This window comes from Entelurus aequoreus, linkage group LG02, assembly GCF_033978785.1.
Source record: "Entelurus aequoreus isolate RoL-2023_Sb linkage group LG02, RoL_Eaeq_v1.1, whole genome shotgun sequence".
NCBI classification, from domain to species: domain Eukaryota; kingdom Metazoa; phylum Chordata; class Actinopteri; order Syngnathiformes; family Syngnathidae; genus Entelurus; species Entelurus aequoreus.
Window position 1 is genome coordinate 85882832 of NC_084732.1, and position 16483 is coordinate 85899314.

The window sequence follows — 16483 nt, forward strand, 5'->3', positions numbered from 1 at the left end:
ATTATTTTATCGCGCATTTGTGTATGTTGTTTACTTGCTTTTATTTTGTTAACGCCTATTGCTGGCTCCTGCGGAAAAGGAAGGAGAACGCGGAAGAAAACAAAACAAGCATGGAGTAGAAGGGTAACTCAACAGAACTTTTACAGGGTCATTTTCATTATAAAGTACTTCCAGGTGGCGGATTTGACAGAAGCAAAGTCGTTTGTAGCCACTGCCAAGCTGAATTTTCTTATCACAGGAGTACTTCCAGTCTAAAATATCACCTTAACGCGAAGCACACTGTTGATGCGAGCAAACCATTCAACAAAGCAGAAAGTGTAGCCAAGCTTCGGCAGACAACGTTACATGCAGCGTGCGGGAGAAGTATAGATAAACGAGAGCAAGAGAAGCTAACAAATGCCATAGCGAAGTGGATAGTTACAGACTGTAGGCCCATTAGTGTTGTGGAAGACGCCGGCCTGAGAAACATTGTGCGAATTGCAACAAGTGACAGCACGTATGAGCCGCCATCAAGACGCACCATCGCACAAAGAATACACCAGTTGTACGAAAAGGAGAGGACTGTAAAAGTGACAACTTTACAAAGTGCAGCTGTAGTTGCTCTCAGTGGGGGACTACTGGACATCAATCGGTAACCATAATTTCTCCCTGATAAAAGAAAATGTTTCTGCTTTTACTTCAGAAATTGCCTGTTCGGATGTTATGATTGTGGCTCAGGGATTTGTATGTAGCTTATATTTATTTTCCATAACAAACAGGATAACTTAGATACCCTGGCAGTGTCAATAAGCTTGAATGTTTGTATTTACATTTTTGAGTTGATTTTCATAAAATATGCTATTTAACTGCTACTGTTTAACAAGTACTGATTTAAATTGTGTTTGCACAACAAATGTTTTGGCGCTTTTGTTCATATGGGAGAATATTCCAATAAAGGTGCACTACACACTACTTTTGGATTCAGTATTGGGTTTTGCGTATACAATGCAGTTAATCGTAATTAATCGGAGAAATAGTGCGATTAATTCTGATTGAAATTTGTAATCGTTGCCCAGCCCTATATAGATATATATATATATATGTATATATATATATATATATATGTGTATATACATGTGTGTGTGTGTATATATGTATATCATATTTTTACCTACAGCGATCATCAGATGGCTCTCTTAGTCAGGAGGATGAATTGGGCCTTGGTTTCGGCAAGGTTGGGGAACTCCAAGAGGTGGTGGACCGTCAGACAGCTGACCTGGGCCAGATGAAAGAACGCATGGCTTCAATGGCATCCCGAATCAATGAGCTGGAGGAAGATCTGGACACTGCCAGAAAAGACCTCATCAAGTCTGAAGACATGAACACACGACTACAAAGAGACCTAAGAGAAGTAAGAATAATATGAATAGTGTTTATTTTGGACTTGATTAACTCCCGAAGTGGAGGTTTGTTTAGATTAATATTGTTACATTCGTTACACACTCATCACAGTAGACGAGATTTTAACGTTCATTTCCAAGCAAGAGCGCATGGGATGGTAGAGTGGGGATGAAGCCAAAGGCCCCCGATAACTGGCCGGTGTTGTGTGGGGGGGGAAATTCCTGATAGCGCCTCTGCTTGTAGGAAACTTAATCTTACTAAGTGTTTGGCTGGACAAGTAAGCATTTTTATTAATTTGGCTGCATGGACCACAAAACAATACAGGTGCACTTTCAAGTCTCTTATAACTTTGCATGCATGACCTATGCATGAGCTTTTAACTTTTAAACTTCCATCCATCCATTTTCTACCGCTTGTCCCTTTTGGGGTCCCGGGAGGAGCTGGAGCCTATCTCAGCTGCATTCGGGCGGAAGGCGGGGTACACCCTGGACAAGTCGCCACCTCATCGCAGGGCCAACACAGATAGACAGACAACATTCACACTCACATTCACACACCAGGGCCAATTTAGTGTTGCCAATCAACCCAAGTGCATGTCTTTTGTTTCCACAAAAAAAATCTAACATTCTACAAGTTAAAATTAAGTAAATATAAATAAATAAGTCCTCTGCATCATTGATATTGCAGCTGTCAAGTGAAGCGATGATTTGAATGTATTATAAACCCCGTTTCCATATGAGTTGGGGAATTGTGTTAGATGTAAATATAAACGGAATACAATTATTTGCAAATCCTTTTCCTCCCATATTCAATTGAATGCACTACAAAGACAAGATATTTGATGTTCAAACTCATAAACTTTATTTTTTTTTTGCAAATAATTAACTTAGAATTTCATGGCTGCAACACGTGCCAAAGTAGTTGGGAAAGGGCATGTTCACCACTTTGTTACATGGCCTTTCCTTTTAACAACACTCAGTAAACTCTTGGGAACTGAGGAGACACATTTTTTAAGCTTCTCAGGTGGAATTCTTTCCCATTCTTGCTTGATGTACAGCTTAAGTTGTTCAACAGTCCGGGGGTCTCCGTTGTGGTATTTTAGGCTTCATAATGCGCCACATATTTTCAATGGGAGACAGGTCTGGACTACAGGCAGGCCAGTCTAGTACCCGCACTCTTTTACTATGAAGCCACGTTGATGTAACACGTGGCTTGGCATTGTCTTGCTGAAATAAGCAGGGGCGTCCATGGTAACGTTGCTTGGATGGCAACATATGTTGCTCCAAAACCTGTATGTACCTTTCAGCATTAATGGCGCCTTCACATATGTGTAAGTTACCCATGTCTTGGGCACTAATACACCCCCATACCATCACAGATGCTGGCTTTTCAACTTTGCGCCTTTAACAATCCGTATGGTTCTTTTCCTCTTTGGTCCGAAGGACATGACGTCCACAGTTTCCAAAAACAATTTGAAATGTGGACTCGTCAGACCACAGAACACTTTTCCACTTTGTATCAGTCCATCTTAGATGAGCTCAGGCCCAGCGAAGCCGACGGCGTTTCTGGGTGTTGTTGATAAACGGTTTTTGCCTTGCATAGGAGAGTTTTAACTTGCACTTACAGATGTAGCGACCAACTGTAGTTACTGACAGTGGGTTTCTGAAGTGTTCCTGAGCCCATGTGGTGATATCCTTTACACACTGATGTCGCTTGTTGATGCAGTACAGCCTGAGGGATAGAAGGTCACGGGCTTAGCTGCTTACGTGCAGTGATTTCTCCAGATTCTCTGAACCCTTTGATGATATTACGGACTGTAGATGGTGAAATCCCTAAATTCCTTGCAATAGCTGGTTGGGAAATGTTTTTCTTAAACTGTTCAACAATTTGCTCACGCATTTGTTGACAAAGTGGTGACCCTCGCCCCATCCTTGTTTGTGAATGACTGAGCATTTCATGGAATCTACTTTTATACCCAATCATGGCACCCACCTGTTCCCAATTTGCCTGTTCACCTGTGGGATGTTCCAAATAAGTGTTTGATGAGCATTCCTCAACTTTATCAGTATTTATTGCCACCTTTCCCAACTTCTTTGTCACGTGTTGCTGGCATCAAATTCTAAAGTTAATGATTATTTGCACAAAAAAAAAAAAAGTTTATCAGTTTGAACATCAAATATGTTGTCTTTGTAGCAAATGCAACTGAATATGGGTTGAAAATGATTTGCAAATCGTTGTATTCCGTTTATATTTACATCTAACACAATTTCCCAACTCATATGGAAAAAGGGTTTGTATTTTATGTCTGGTCTGCTTGCAGTCAGGAGTAAGATTCTGTGTTGCATCTTGGCGTCCATGATTAACAGTTAAGCCTGTTTCTGCTTGTGGCTGTGGAACTCAGTGGTACTTCGGTTTTTGTCAATAATCCATTCCAAAAGTTAAAGTAAAGGCTTAATTGTACGAAAACTGAATACAATTTTCTTATAACGCAACTTATAATTGATTACTTGCAGACACCCACAAGAATGAACAAAAACACATTTAATCAGGAATTATTATAGTTTTACCAGACATTTTTAACCAGACATTTTTGTGCTTGTGTAGTCATTGGCTCAGAAGGAGGATATGGAAGAGAGGATCACTACTCTAGAGAAGCGCTACCTGGCAGCTCAGCGGGAGGCTACCTCTGTTCACGACTTGAATGACAAGCTGGAGAATGAAGTAGCTAACAAAGAGTCCCTCTTTAGACAAGTAAGTTAGCTAAGGACACTCATGTATGATATAACACTTTAATGAGTAGGCTTTGTTGGCCTACTTTTTATATAAAATTTTACTTTGTTGGCCTCACAAATTCTCAGAGGACACCGAATATGAATGTTGAAGTTGTTTTCAAACTGTAATCACTTGCTCTCCCAAATGAGCTAATGAAATACATTACTATTGTGCAAGTTATTGCTGTTTTTATAAAAAGGAAATAACACAAATTATGTATTTTTTTGTTATTTGGACAGATTAATGTTTTTATCCTTTTTTGACTTGGTTGATTCAATATGTAGCTAGTAGCCAACATAACATCTAGCACTGAAGTGTCCTCGACGTTATCCTTTTTGTTCCTCTGCAGACTGAAGACCGAAACCGGCAGATGCAAGAGAAACTAGAGCTAGCTGAGCAAAAGCTGCAGCAGACTATCCGCAAAGCAGAGACGCTGCCTGAGGTGGAGGCTGAGCTAGCACAAAGGGTAGCTGCCCTCACGAAGGTATTAGCACCGGGTCATTTTCCAAATAAATTTTTTTTCCCTAAGAGTTGTTATACCAACTGTCTTTTGTTATTGTACATCTATGATGGAACAAACATCGGAATAAGTGAGTATAACGAGGAACATATTTTGTAACGTGATGGTGGAGCCACTATTTGTTACTCTAAATATTGGACATATTTTTCTTGGCATTTTTTCCTCCATTAATAGTTACAAAAATGTTTGCATACACGACTGGCATCTTACACGTTAAGTAACTGTTTTGTGGCACAAGTATGTCGCAAGTATTAGTTAAAAAAAATTGCTGTGTAAATGCTACAAAAAAATAATACTGTTATTTATGCTTTATAGTTTTAGTTTATAGACACACCACTTGAGTTTGTGTTTAAAGTGGACCTATCATGCAAAACCAACTTTTTTTACCTATTTGTACCTGGTCTTTACCTATTTGGGATCTGCATAAATCCTGAAAATTTAAAAATCAAACAATGGAGGCGTTGCGGGGATATTTGTGAACGATCTTGCTTTACTTCATATTTTTTCCTCAACGAGCCGTTTGGAAATGTAACAACTTGTGTTTTTTGAACATGTGACTTCAGTGGCGGATATCTCCGTATATGGTAGAGGTTTTCCCAAAGTGCTTTGCGCAAGTCCAACATTATAGTCAGCAAGTTCTTTATTTTTCTCTATCCTCTTGTTGTGGTGCAGACTGGCTCGTACATGCACATGCATCCTACGCTTTTGCTTTTGCTATTACAAATTAGTGTATAGTTGGAACTTATACCTGTCAGTAGACTCAATATGGAAGCACAGAAACCTACAACATGACTAACGGGGAGAAGATGCAGTCAAAGTGGAAGCATGTAAATAAGACTGCCCACAACACGGCGTATCTTGAAAGGATGGTCAGAAAGCGGTTTGAAGATGGTCTGTAAAAAAATATTTATGCAACATTTTGACCAAAACAATCATAATATGATCCCTGCTTGTGCGTAGCCGTACTGTTGCCCTAAACATGAGTTCGGTTTTGCAAAATTTACATGTCACCGACCTTGCTTACTTTTTTATTTTCATTTAAATGTTGCTACACTTTATAGAGTGTTTGGTCTATTTTTCATATTTGGTAACTCCACTTCCCGCTCCTGACTCATCATTTGTCTTGCCCTCACACAATTTCTGCAGTAAAGCCTGGCATTTACTTCCCAGAAGTTCCGGTAGGTTAGCAGTACAACAAAAATTAACTGCACATCAAAATTTTATTAAGTGATGTGTCGACAATAAAAAATATCTTTTGACACTTTGCTACTATTGATTATGTCGACTAATCGTTGCAACGCAAATACATATTTTATTTTCAATAGTTTTATTCTTCCTGTCTCATTTGACTTTGTAATGCTGTTTTATGTGTGGTCTTCATGCTACCTTTTATCACTTCCTTCTCATACCCTTAGTGTGTTCCTTGTGGCTCCAAAGGCACTAAGACTCAAAAGGTAGACCAACTTTTCGCAAAGTAGAAAGTGTTTCAAGTCCTCCTTGGTCCAGGAATCTTATTTTTTTCTGTTACTTAATTTAACCAGGCCAGCATATTGTTTTTATTAAATACCCCTAAAATGTCCTTATTTAAATTTTTAAGTTTTAGTTGCTTTATTTAAATGAAAAGTGCTTGGTTATGTGAGGTACCAGATGAAATGTTATATTGTTATTCTTATTTAGCCTAAGCGCTAACCTTGACTTACTCTCTCTTCGTCTGTAGTTGTGGGTATTTATGTGCTATGTGGCTGGTATCACTGCTTGTTTTCCTCAAACACAGCAACCCTGCTAACACAAACAGGAAGTGCCAGCTGCTTTGCTCAAAGACTTGAAACCACCCTCTCAACTGAAATACAGGGAACTTAATAATTAAGTTATAATTTAAAAAATGGTTGGTATTTCCTAAAATAGACAAGAAGATTTACTATGAAGTACTTTCATGATTGCCATCTCATATTACTGTTTGTTTTCGCTTTAGTTGTTGTAGTTTTGCTTTACATGGTTTCCCTAAGTTGGTGCCTCTATACCAGTGGTCCCCAACCACCGGGACCGATTGGTACCGGGCCGCACAAGAAATAAAAATAATAATAATAATATATATATATATATATATTTTTTAAATTAAATCAACATAAAAAACACAATATATACATTATACATCAATACAGATCAATACAGTCTGCAGGGATACAGTCTGTAAGCACACATGATTGTATTTCTTTATGGAAAAAAAAAAGATAAAAATACCACCCAGCCAACACCCCCCTGCTCTATACTGCTTGTGAAAGTTGTCCTGTAGACACATCTGCTAAAGTACTATAAATGGCTCCTTCCTTTATAAAATAGTGAAGCGTTGTCCATGCATCATTCTGATACCGAAAGTCTATACAAGAAAGACCAAAACAGCTTTGAAATAATTTATTCACTTTTTTCTTCCTTTATGCTCAGGCAGAGGAACGTCATGGCAATGTGGAGGAAAGACTGAAGCAGTTAGAGGCCCAGTTGGAGGAGAAAAACCAAGAACTTCTCAGGGTGAAAAAGAGTTGGAAGAAATTGGGCATATCCTTAACACTCAATCAACATTTGCACAACTTAATTAAGTGTCTTTATTTTTCTTTCAGGCGAGGCAGAGGGAGAAGATGAATGAGGAGCACAACAAGCGTCTCTCTGAAACAGTGGACAAGCTCCTGTCTGAGTCTAACGAAAGACTCCAGCTTCATCTCAAAGAGAGGATGTCTGCTCTGGAGGATAAGGTAGTTGTAATGGAACCTCCATAGATTAATATTTTGTTAAACCAACACATTTCAGGGGATATTTTTTGTAATTATGGTTGCTCGTTTAAAAAACTTCTCAACTTGGGCTGAGAATCTCAGGTACCTTACGAAATGATACAAATATTGTTGCAAAAGAAATACAGATCTACAGGTCGGATGTGTTGTTAAATCGTATCGTCAGGTTAAATATCTTGATACCCACACAGCAAAAACACTCCGCGGTGGATCCCCCGCGCAGGTATCGCGCTTTCCGGAACGGAACCGCGAAACGGACCAGCATCGGCGTCCATTTGCACTCAGGAACGTATCCGCCACGGCGGCAGGTAGCGGATCCGCCGTGGCGGCGCGCTGAATGCGCTCCGCACCCATGATCAAAGCCTTATTTCCGCGGCGGGTGCGCCGTGACGGCGCGCTGCATCCACTCCGCACCCAAGATCAAAGCCTAACCTCCCGCCGCGGACCAGCAACGGACTCATAAAAACCCTGGCTCATCTGGCTGTTTTGGACACCTTTATCTTATTTTCAAAATCCCTTCTGTTCTTGCTGTAGGATAAAATAGGAAACTAAAAAATTCACTAAGCCCTACTACAGCAATATAGGCTTACATATGCATTGCCTTGTATTTTTAAACTAACAATATTGTCAATAGGCAGAAACAGAAAATGGTCAATTCACTCTATAAAGTAAATATATATAATATATATTTAAAAAGTAAATATACGTATTTAATCTATTAGGCTACAACTTCAAGGAAACGCTGCTCCATGCACAGCTAACATATCAGAAAATGAATAACTGGTGAATGACAAGAAGTCCAATAAAAGGTTGTTTATTTATACATATACATCTTTATTCCTCCTGAGGAGGTGGAAGCGGGACTCGTCTCCTCGTTGCCCGATCCCCCGCCAAGTTGAACCACCAGATGGCGTGTTTGGTGACCTCAGCGTCCGTGGCTGACCTTGTCAACACATTTTTACTCACAGCACCTGTAATCAAACAAGATTACAAGACAGATACGTTTATGTTTATGGTAGGAAGCATCCAAAGCCAAGTATGCTTACACAATACAAAATATGTGATAGGTATTAAGGAGATTACATTTGAAAAAAAAAACATGACTTAAAGTTACTGGAGGTGGTTAAAATAAGGTGCGTAAACTATGAATTTGTGATCAGGGTATAGGTGTGCAAGACATCCAAAATGTTTAAACAGTATCGTTATTTGGTTCCTTGATCAGAGTACTTGTTTGGCTCTGTTGGATGACGGCGGCGGGGGGTTGGGGTTTGGGGGCATAAATAAATATCCATAACCCAACTTTGGGAGGTTGACATTGTTTTCTTATTATATTTGTACTATCATTCTATGTTTGTATTCGTGTAGGCCAGGGGTGTCCAAAGTGCGGCCCGGGGGCCATTTGCGGCCTGCAGGTCATTTTTTAACGGCCCCAGGGCACATTTTTAAAAAATAGGATCGAAATAAATAAAAAACATTAAAAGTGGTATTTAAAGAGCAAACAGGTGAAATGTAACAAGAAAATGTAGCAATGTTTACTCTAATCACACAAAGCTGCCATGTAGGCTGTTTCTTTCTTTAAAAAATAATAATGAATCAAAATCAATGTCATTATGAAATATTGACCTATTCGCTTAAGAAGTTTACCTTCGCAATCAGCTGGTCTTGGTTGTGCTTAATAGTTTCCAGCAGGCTAAGGATGTGGATTACCTCAGGCGCTGTTGACAAACAGCAGTATAAAATTAACATGTTTCAGTGTTTATCCTCATTACTCATAATCCTGACATTAGCTATTGACCTTAGTTAATGACAAAAGTTATTGACAAAGTTTGAAGAAAATATGTGATTGCTTGTGAATTTGAATTTTTTCCAAAATTTGTGGCACAGAATGACCATCCGGTATTTGTCAGTTATTGCTCACCAGAGCAGGAAATGTTGTCGGCCATTCTTCCCCCTCGCCATGTTGGCCTGTAGGCCAGGCTGGATCCAGGCTCCTCTGTCTGCCACATGTTGAGGGCTGCTGGTGAGGGGGGTGGAGGGAGTCGAGGAGGGACTGCCGTTCCTAGTGAGGTGGGCATTGTGAGAGAGCCATCAGTTAACCATGACTGGTAATACCCAAGAACCTATCTATACACTAATATTTCAGAGATCAGTCCCTACCTTGTGTAACTCTCTGCATGTTTAATGCAGGTGCTGGTGAAGGCATATGAATGCGTCCTTCCCCATGGTGAGGTGCTAAGGGAGATAAATTGGTATTAAATGGTTGTGATCTGTTAACCATGGTTACTGGATGCTGAGATATTATTTCAGAGATCAATCTTTACCTATAAAGTTATCTCCAGTTGAGGAGTCGAGTTGACAAGTACTCATGACTCTTGCTGGCACTCGGCGAGACGGTGGAGCTGGGAGAAGGGATACAAGGAGAGGGGAATATCTTTAGCACTAAGAATGTTAACCATATCTTTTGGTGGTTTTGTTGTTTTGGATGTTAAGAGATTATTCCTTACTCTGCCTGTGCAATTGGCTTGCCAACCCCTGAGATGTGAGGTCACTATTTCCCGGGTCTTCTTCGCTATCATCTGAGTCCCCGAGACGATGGCTGTTGGGTAACCATATCATTAGGATTATTGCAATACCAAAATTGCCAAATATACATATAGTACAAGCATCTCTGGTCTATTTTTGAATGCTACCGGAAATAACCTTCCTATTACTATAGAAACATGACAAAAACAAGACGGAACACACTTACACTGGCTTCCTGTTCCTTTTTTCTGACAGCTCCTCGTTCTCTGCCTCAGATTGCAGGTCTGAGGTGTCGCAGCCCTTTCCATATTGTTGCATTATTTTTAATGCGTCTTTGTAGTTGTCTAAAATTGAATATGTTAAAATGAACATGAGTTTCAAATTAGCTGTAGAGCTGAACAGAATATTATTATTATTGATGATGATAAATCAGGTCTCTCTCTTACAAGAGACCTGGTCAGAACATAGACACAATAGGTTATTCCAAGCATAAAGAGAAGCAACTATGACGTTATTTTTAAACAAGAAGATTATGAATTTGCATACCACAAGTTCGGACAACAGAAACGTCAAATCTTGGCCAGTTTGGCTCATGCTGCTCCTCATTTAAAGCTGCCCTTTCAATTCTGTCGGTGTTTTTATAGCTGGGCCAGAAAATCATCCTATCATCATACCATCCACTTGGGACAACCGCAATGTCCCTGTTCATTATAAATTTAATCAGATGAAAAGGCACCCTTAATGTAGAAAGAAAGAAAAGGGGTATTTATTCATCGTCAAAGGAACAACGTGGTCAAAAGCATGCACAGGTGTTAGTGTATACAAATAAGATGAGCTGAGATTTTACCTGAATGGTGGCCCAAGGTGGTAAGAACTATAAGAAAGGTAAAAGTACAGGTCATAATAGTCAGAACTTCAGCTCATTCGTAAAGTAGGGTTTGAAATTATGGGTGTAGTGTATACAGAGATCAGTCCCTACCTTGTGTAACTCTCTGCATGTTTAATGCAGGTGCTGGTGAAGGCATATGAATACATCCTTCCCCATGGTGAGGTGCTAAGGGAGATAAATTGGTATTAAATGGTTGTGATCTGTTAACCATGGTTACTGGATGCTGAGATATTATTTTGGAGATCAGTCTTTACCTAGAAAGTTATCTCCAGTTGAGGAGTCGAGTTGACAAGTACTCATGACTCTTGCTGGCACTCGGCGAGACGGTGGAGCTGGGAGAAGGGATACAAGGAGAGGGGAATATCTTTAGCACTAAGAATGTTAACCATATCTTTAATATTAATGTGGTGGTTTCGTCTACAACGCTAAATATATCCTGTGGTGTACCTCAGGGATCAATATAGGACCTAAATTATTCAATGTCTAGATAAATGACATTTGTAAAGTTACAAAATATTTAAAGTTAGTATTATTTGCGGATGATACAACAGCGTTTTGTTCAGGAGAGAACACACAGAAGATAATACAAATAATAACAGAAGAAATTAACAAATTAAAAAGATGGTTTGACAAAAACAGACTATCTTTGAATCTCAGTAAAACTAAAATAATGCTATTTGGTAACAGTAGAAGAGAAAGTCAAACACAAATACAAATAGACGGAATAGAAATTGAAAGTAAATGAAACCAAATTTCTAGGTATAATGATTGATGATAAATTGAACTGGAAATCTCAAGTAAAAAATATACAACATAAAGTAGCAAGAAACACGTCAATAATGAATAAAGCAAAACATGTTCTAGACAAAAAATCACTTCATATTCTCTACTGTTCACTAGTGTTACATATCTGAGTTATTGTGTAGAAATATGGGGAAATAATTACAAAAGTACACTTCATTCATTAACGGTGTTACAAAAAAGATCAGTTAGAATAATATATAATGTTGGATATAGAGAACACACAAATCCTTTATTTATTGAATCAAAGATACTGAAATTCCACAACATAGTGAATTTGCAAACAGCTAAAATTATAAACAAAGCAAACTATAACCTGCTACCCAAGAATATATAGCAATTCTTCTCAAAAAAAAGAGGAGAAAAATCATCTTAGAGAGAAATGTAATTTAAAACATTTGTACGCACGTACAACACTTAAGACCTTCAGTATATCAGTATGTGGAATTAAACTATGGAATGCATTAAGCAAAGCAATCAAACAATGTACTAATATGATCAATTATTTATGCTTACATGTGGAAATAATAATAGTAAATAAAATAATAATAAAAAAAGGTAAATAAAGCATAAAATAGTCTCTAATAAATTAATTAAATAAAAAACAGCATATAAAATATATACATCAGCAAATAACAAAAATATAGATCAAGAAAAAGGATCCTTAATATGTGCAGCAATTTTTCCCACTCACATCACCTCATTTTATATTTTTTTCTACAATTAACTATGCCAAAAAACACATAGACATACCTTTTTTTTTGTAATGGAAACAAAAACAACATGGCGTCACACACAGCTAGTCCACAGTAAACAGGATCTCGAGCTCCACTAAAGAACAAAGAAAGAAATAATACACACTCATATTAATAGCAAAGAACGGCTGTTTCCACTCTGTTAACGTTACGTTGTTATAACGAAGTAATAGCGACCTGGGTCTAAACAACACTGACAATAAAGTAATACGCTTTCGTTTCAACCAGTTGGAAATATGTGGAATATCGTAGCATGTAACCTACACACATTCACAGCGTCTAACAAAAGATAGCCTAAGTTAACTGTATTGAACGTTACTCACCGGCTTCACAAAACACAGATAAAAGACAATTTTACAATAGCACGGCGAAAAAATGACCGTCGTTGTGTGGGTGTTTTGACGAATAACACTCTTTTCCACTTTTCTTCGCTCGGGCCTCACCTCCCGCGTGCAGCCATTTCGAATTTTCTGAATACGTGACGTCAGACGCACGTCCCCATGCAAAGCATTCTGGGAGTCGGCGCTGGAAATAAAAGCCTTTTTTTTTTACAGAATATAAAGTTTTACTGCTAGTCCTAATATCAAACAACGTCATTACAATCATACATAAATGATGATGGAAACACAAAGGCCGATCTTTACTGCGAATGTAGCAATACATCAATAAATCTATACTTGCGTTCGTGTTCTAGCAAAGAAAGTCCAGAGATCTTGGCTCATGCGCGTACACGCTAGTAGGCGCGTCCATGTCTGCGGGTGCAGACATTGGTCGGCTCAGCGCGCGTAGGCGGAGCCTATAACTCTAGGCGGCGCGCGCCGGTTTAGTTTGTCGCGTCCGCGTATGCGAATCAGACACGAGTCCGCTCAGGATCAGCTGTCTGACCGTACAATTTTCAGAGGCAGAGCTGTATCCTCTAGGCGGAGCCAAAACGAATGTGACAGTAACGCGGGTTGGGCGACTTGAAGGCGGATCCGTATAGCAGTCTTCTGCTGTGTGGGTAGGTTGATATATACACACACTTACATGTGGGAATCTTTGGGCACCTTGCGATTTGATTACGATTCAGGAGCTACGGTTCGATTAAAAATCGATTATTGATGGATCTATAATTTATATACCGGTATATTGATGCAGTTTTACATTTCTTTTCGTTTCCCCAAATAAGCGTTTATCACTTGCAACTTAAAAAAAACAGTGCATTTGTAATAAGAAACAGTTCAATTATTTCACACATTTACTAAATTAATGGAAATGGACCATAAGTGCCCTAAAATAAAGGAGCTAGTCGGATCTCTCGGTCAGGTGGCTTGCTGCAGTCAGCCACATTTTAGAACTGTCTGCATTACTTTATTTACAATAAATGAATCGAATATTGATTATTAACATTTACTAATCGATTTTATAATTGTTCATGTCCGAAATTGCGATGCATATAAAAATCGCTTATTTTCCCCACCTATAGTTGCATGGCTAGTGCCAACCACAATTTTGTTTATTTTTAAGCCTTCTAGATAGGGCAAGGGCAAAAATCGAACCTACAATTAATGGAACCTTCATCTTTGAATTCGGCTAATGCCTGATTATCTATCTGTCCATTTTCTACCGCTTGTCCCTTATTCCACACTGAAATCATGTTATTCTTTAAATATTTGTATTATTTTGTAACTACAAAGTAATTGAAAAAAACATGCACAAATGAACAATTAAGGAAGGGGTCCCCATACTACGGTTCGTGGGCCGGATCCACAAGCAGGTCCCCGGGACGTCCTATACACACACACACACACACACGCACACAACTAAATAGCCCGGCACCCTGCCAAATTCTTTTAACTCAATGTGGCCACCGAGTCAAACCACAATTTTGTTTATTTTTAAGCCTTCTAGATAGGGCAAGGGCAAAAATCGAACCTACAATTAATGGAACCTTCATCTTTGAATTCGGCTAATGCCTGATTATCTATCTGTCCATTTTCTACCGCTTGTCCCTTATTCCACACTGAAATCATGTTATTCTTTAAATATTTGTATTATTTTGTAACTACAAAGTAATTGAAAAAAACATGCACAAATGAACAATTAAGGAAGGGGTCCCCATACTACGGTTCGTGGGCCGGATCCACAAGCAGGCCCCCGGGACGTCCTATACACACACACGCACACAACTAAATAGCCCGGCACCCTGCCAAATTCTTTTAACTCAATGTGGCCACCGAGTCAAAAAGGTTTCTGGTTCCCTGAATTAAGTGATTGAGAACACATCAGCGAGAATAAAAATGGTTTGCAAAAAAAATAAATGTATATACACTACCGTTCAAAAGTTTGCGGTCACATTGAAATGTCCTTATTTTTGAAGGAAAAGCACTGTACTTTTCAATGAAGATAACTTTAAACTAGTCTTAACTTTAAAGAAATACACTCTATACATTGCTAATGTGGTAAATGACTATTCTAGCTGCAAATGTCTGGTTTTTGGTGCAATATCTACATAGGTGTATAGAGGCCCATTTCCAGCAACTATCACTCCAGTGTTCTAATGGTACAATGTGTTTGCTCATTGGCTCAGAAGGCTAATTGATGATTAGAAAACCCTTGTGCAATCATGTTCACACATCTGAAAACAGTTTAGCTCGTTACAGAAGCTACAAAACTGACCTTCCTTTGAGCAGATTGAGTTTCTGGAGCATCACATTTGTGGGGTCAATTAAACACTCAAAATGGCCAGAAAAAGAGAACTTTCATCTGAAACTCGACAGTCTATTCTTGTTCTTAGAAATGAAGGCTATTCCACAAAATTGTTTGGGTGACCCCAAACTTTTGAACGGCAGTGTATATTCTCAACCCTTGAATGTACAGCATGCCAATACAAATCAATGCCTTTTTGCAATACACTGGGTTGTTACTTTTCAAAATATTAAACAAGAGTTTTTTCATATTCCAGGTATTCCTCATAAAACATGTTTGTGATATGAGGCCTTTTGTATCACTACCCACTCTTCCACAAGTGTCGTTCCTATGGAATCTTCTATGAGGGGGTGGGGGGAGGGGGCACAATAGTCTGGGTCCTCTACATCTGAGATGTCAGATTCTGAGGCAATGCATCCGATGGGCTCTTCATCCCATTCGTCTTGGATCATTTGTCGTGCAAGGTCCACAGGGATCCTAGCTGGCCTCCTAGCAGCCATGTTACTTTAAATCAAAAAATAAAAACATTATAAAGGACATTGTTTGAAATGCACAGAAAACTATAAATCATATAAAAAACTAGCTCATATAACATTAGCCTACTTTTGAGTTAGCTAGGTCAGGTACAAAGTGTGCGTGCGTGTAGTTACTGTTAGCCAACACAATACTGTGTTACCTACCTAAATACAATACTGTTAGCTAACAGCAAAATAGGCTAATCTGATCACACATTTCACACATATGATCACACATAATCTGTCAATGAAACATAAATTAATAAATGGAGATAATACTTACATGCATGTTGCTGTGTAAAAATGAACTTCTTGGTGGTAAGACTGGTGACATCAGATGTGTAAGTGCACATTGTGTGACTCTGTGTTCTATTACTACTGTTTCTGTTAATCCTCAGAATGGCCTCATAAGGGAACTGGACCACACCAAGAAGCTGATCGAGGAGTCTCACCATGAAAAGGTGAAAATGAGTCTTGTTAAACTTACAAGTTGCCCATGCATTTGGAATAATCTCTGGTAATACATTAGGCAGAGTTTATTTTTCTTAAAATCCCATTAAATTGTAGGAGCAACTCTTGATTCAGATTGAAACAATGAGGGCAGAGAATGAGCAAGGAAGGAGCAGGAGCAACTCTTTATTACACGGGTAAGTTGCTTTGTGTTGAAGAATCGCTATTGCTGACTATTTGTATCTTTAATTTTTACTCTTATTTTCTGTCTTTGTCGAAGACACTAATACTGGAAGCCCCCTGGCCTAACGTCCCAATACGTCATTTTTTATATTGCTGTCCAAATATATTTTGAGAAATAATGCATTTAAAGGGGAACTACACTTTTTTAAAATGTTGCCTATCGT

The 16483-nt window shown here is 38.7% G+C and overlaps 2 protein-coding genes and 1 long non-coding RNA gene across 10 annotated transcripts in view; 1 reads left to right on the forward strand and 2 right to left on the reverse strand.

The window, feature by feature from the left end:
* The window catches only part of LOC133640136 (liprin-alpha-1-like), a 93869-nt gene that overhangs the window by 49123 nt on the left and 28263 nt on the right, over positions 1-16483 (forward strand). For all 8 annotated transcript variants that reach the window (XM_062033699.1, XM_062033702.1, XM_062033704.1 and 5 more), the window contains exons 7-13: positions 1157-1390; positions 3985-4131; positions 4502-4636; positions 7115-7198; positions 7288-7419; positions 16025-16087; positions 16194-16273. In XM_062033699.1, coding sequence (XP_061889683.1) covers positions 1157-1390; positions 3985-4131; positions 4502-4636; positions 7115-7198; positions 7288-7419; positions 16025-16087; positions 16194-16273 — 875 coding nt within the window. The remainder of the gene's footprint in view (positions 1-1156; positions 1391-3984; positions 4132-4501; positions 4637-7114; positions 7199-7287; positions 7420-16024; positions 16088-16193; positions 16274-16483) is intronic.
* On the reverse strand, positions 8335-10892 carry LOC133664704 (uncharacterized). The gene is made up of 9 exons (XM_062069547.1): positions 10826-10892; positions 10525-10715; positions 10205-10322; positions 9960-10051; positions 9777-9854; positions 9613-9687; positions 9374-9514; positions 9100-9170; positions 8335-8426 (listed from the first exon to the last, which is right to left on the reverse strand). Exons 2-9 carry the CDS (start codon positions 10685-10687, stop codon positions 8418-8420), a joined length of 747 nt encoding a protein of 248 aa, XP_061925531.1. The 5' UTR covers positions 10688-10715; positions 10826-10892; the 3' UTR covers positions 8335-8417.
* LOC133664710 (uncharacterized) lies at positions 10958-12706 on the reverse strand. The gene is made up of 3 exons (XR_009828610.1): positions 12422-12706; positions 11122-11199; positions 10958-11032 (listed from the first exon to the last, which is right to left on the reverse strand). It is a non-coding gene; the product is annotated as an uncharacterized LOC133664710 (long non-coding RNA).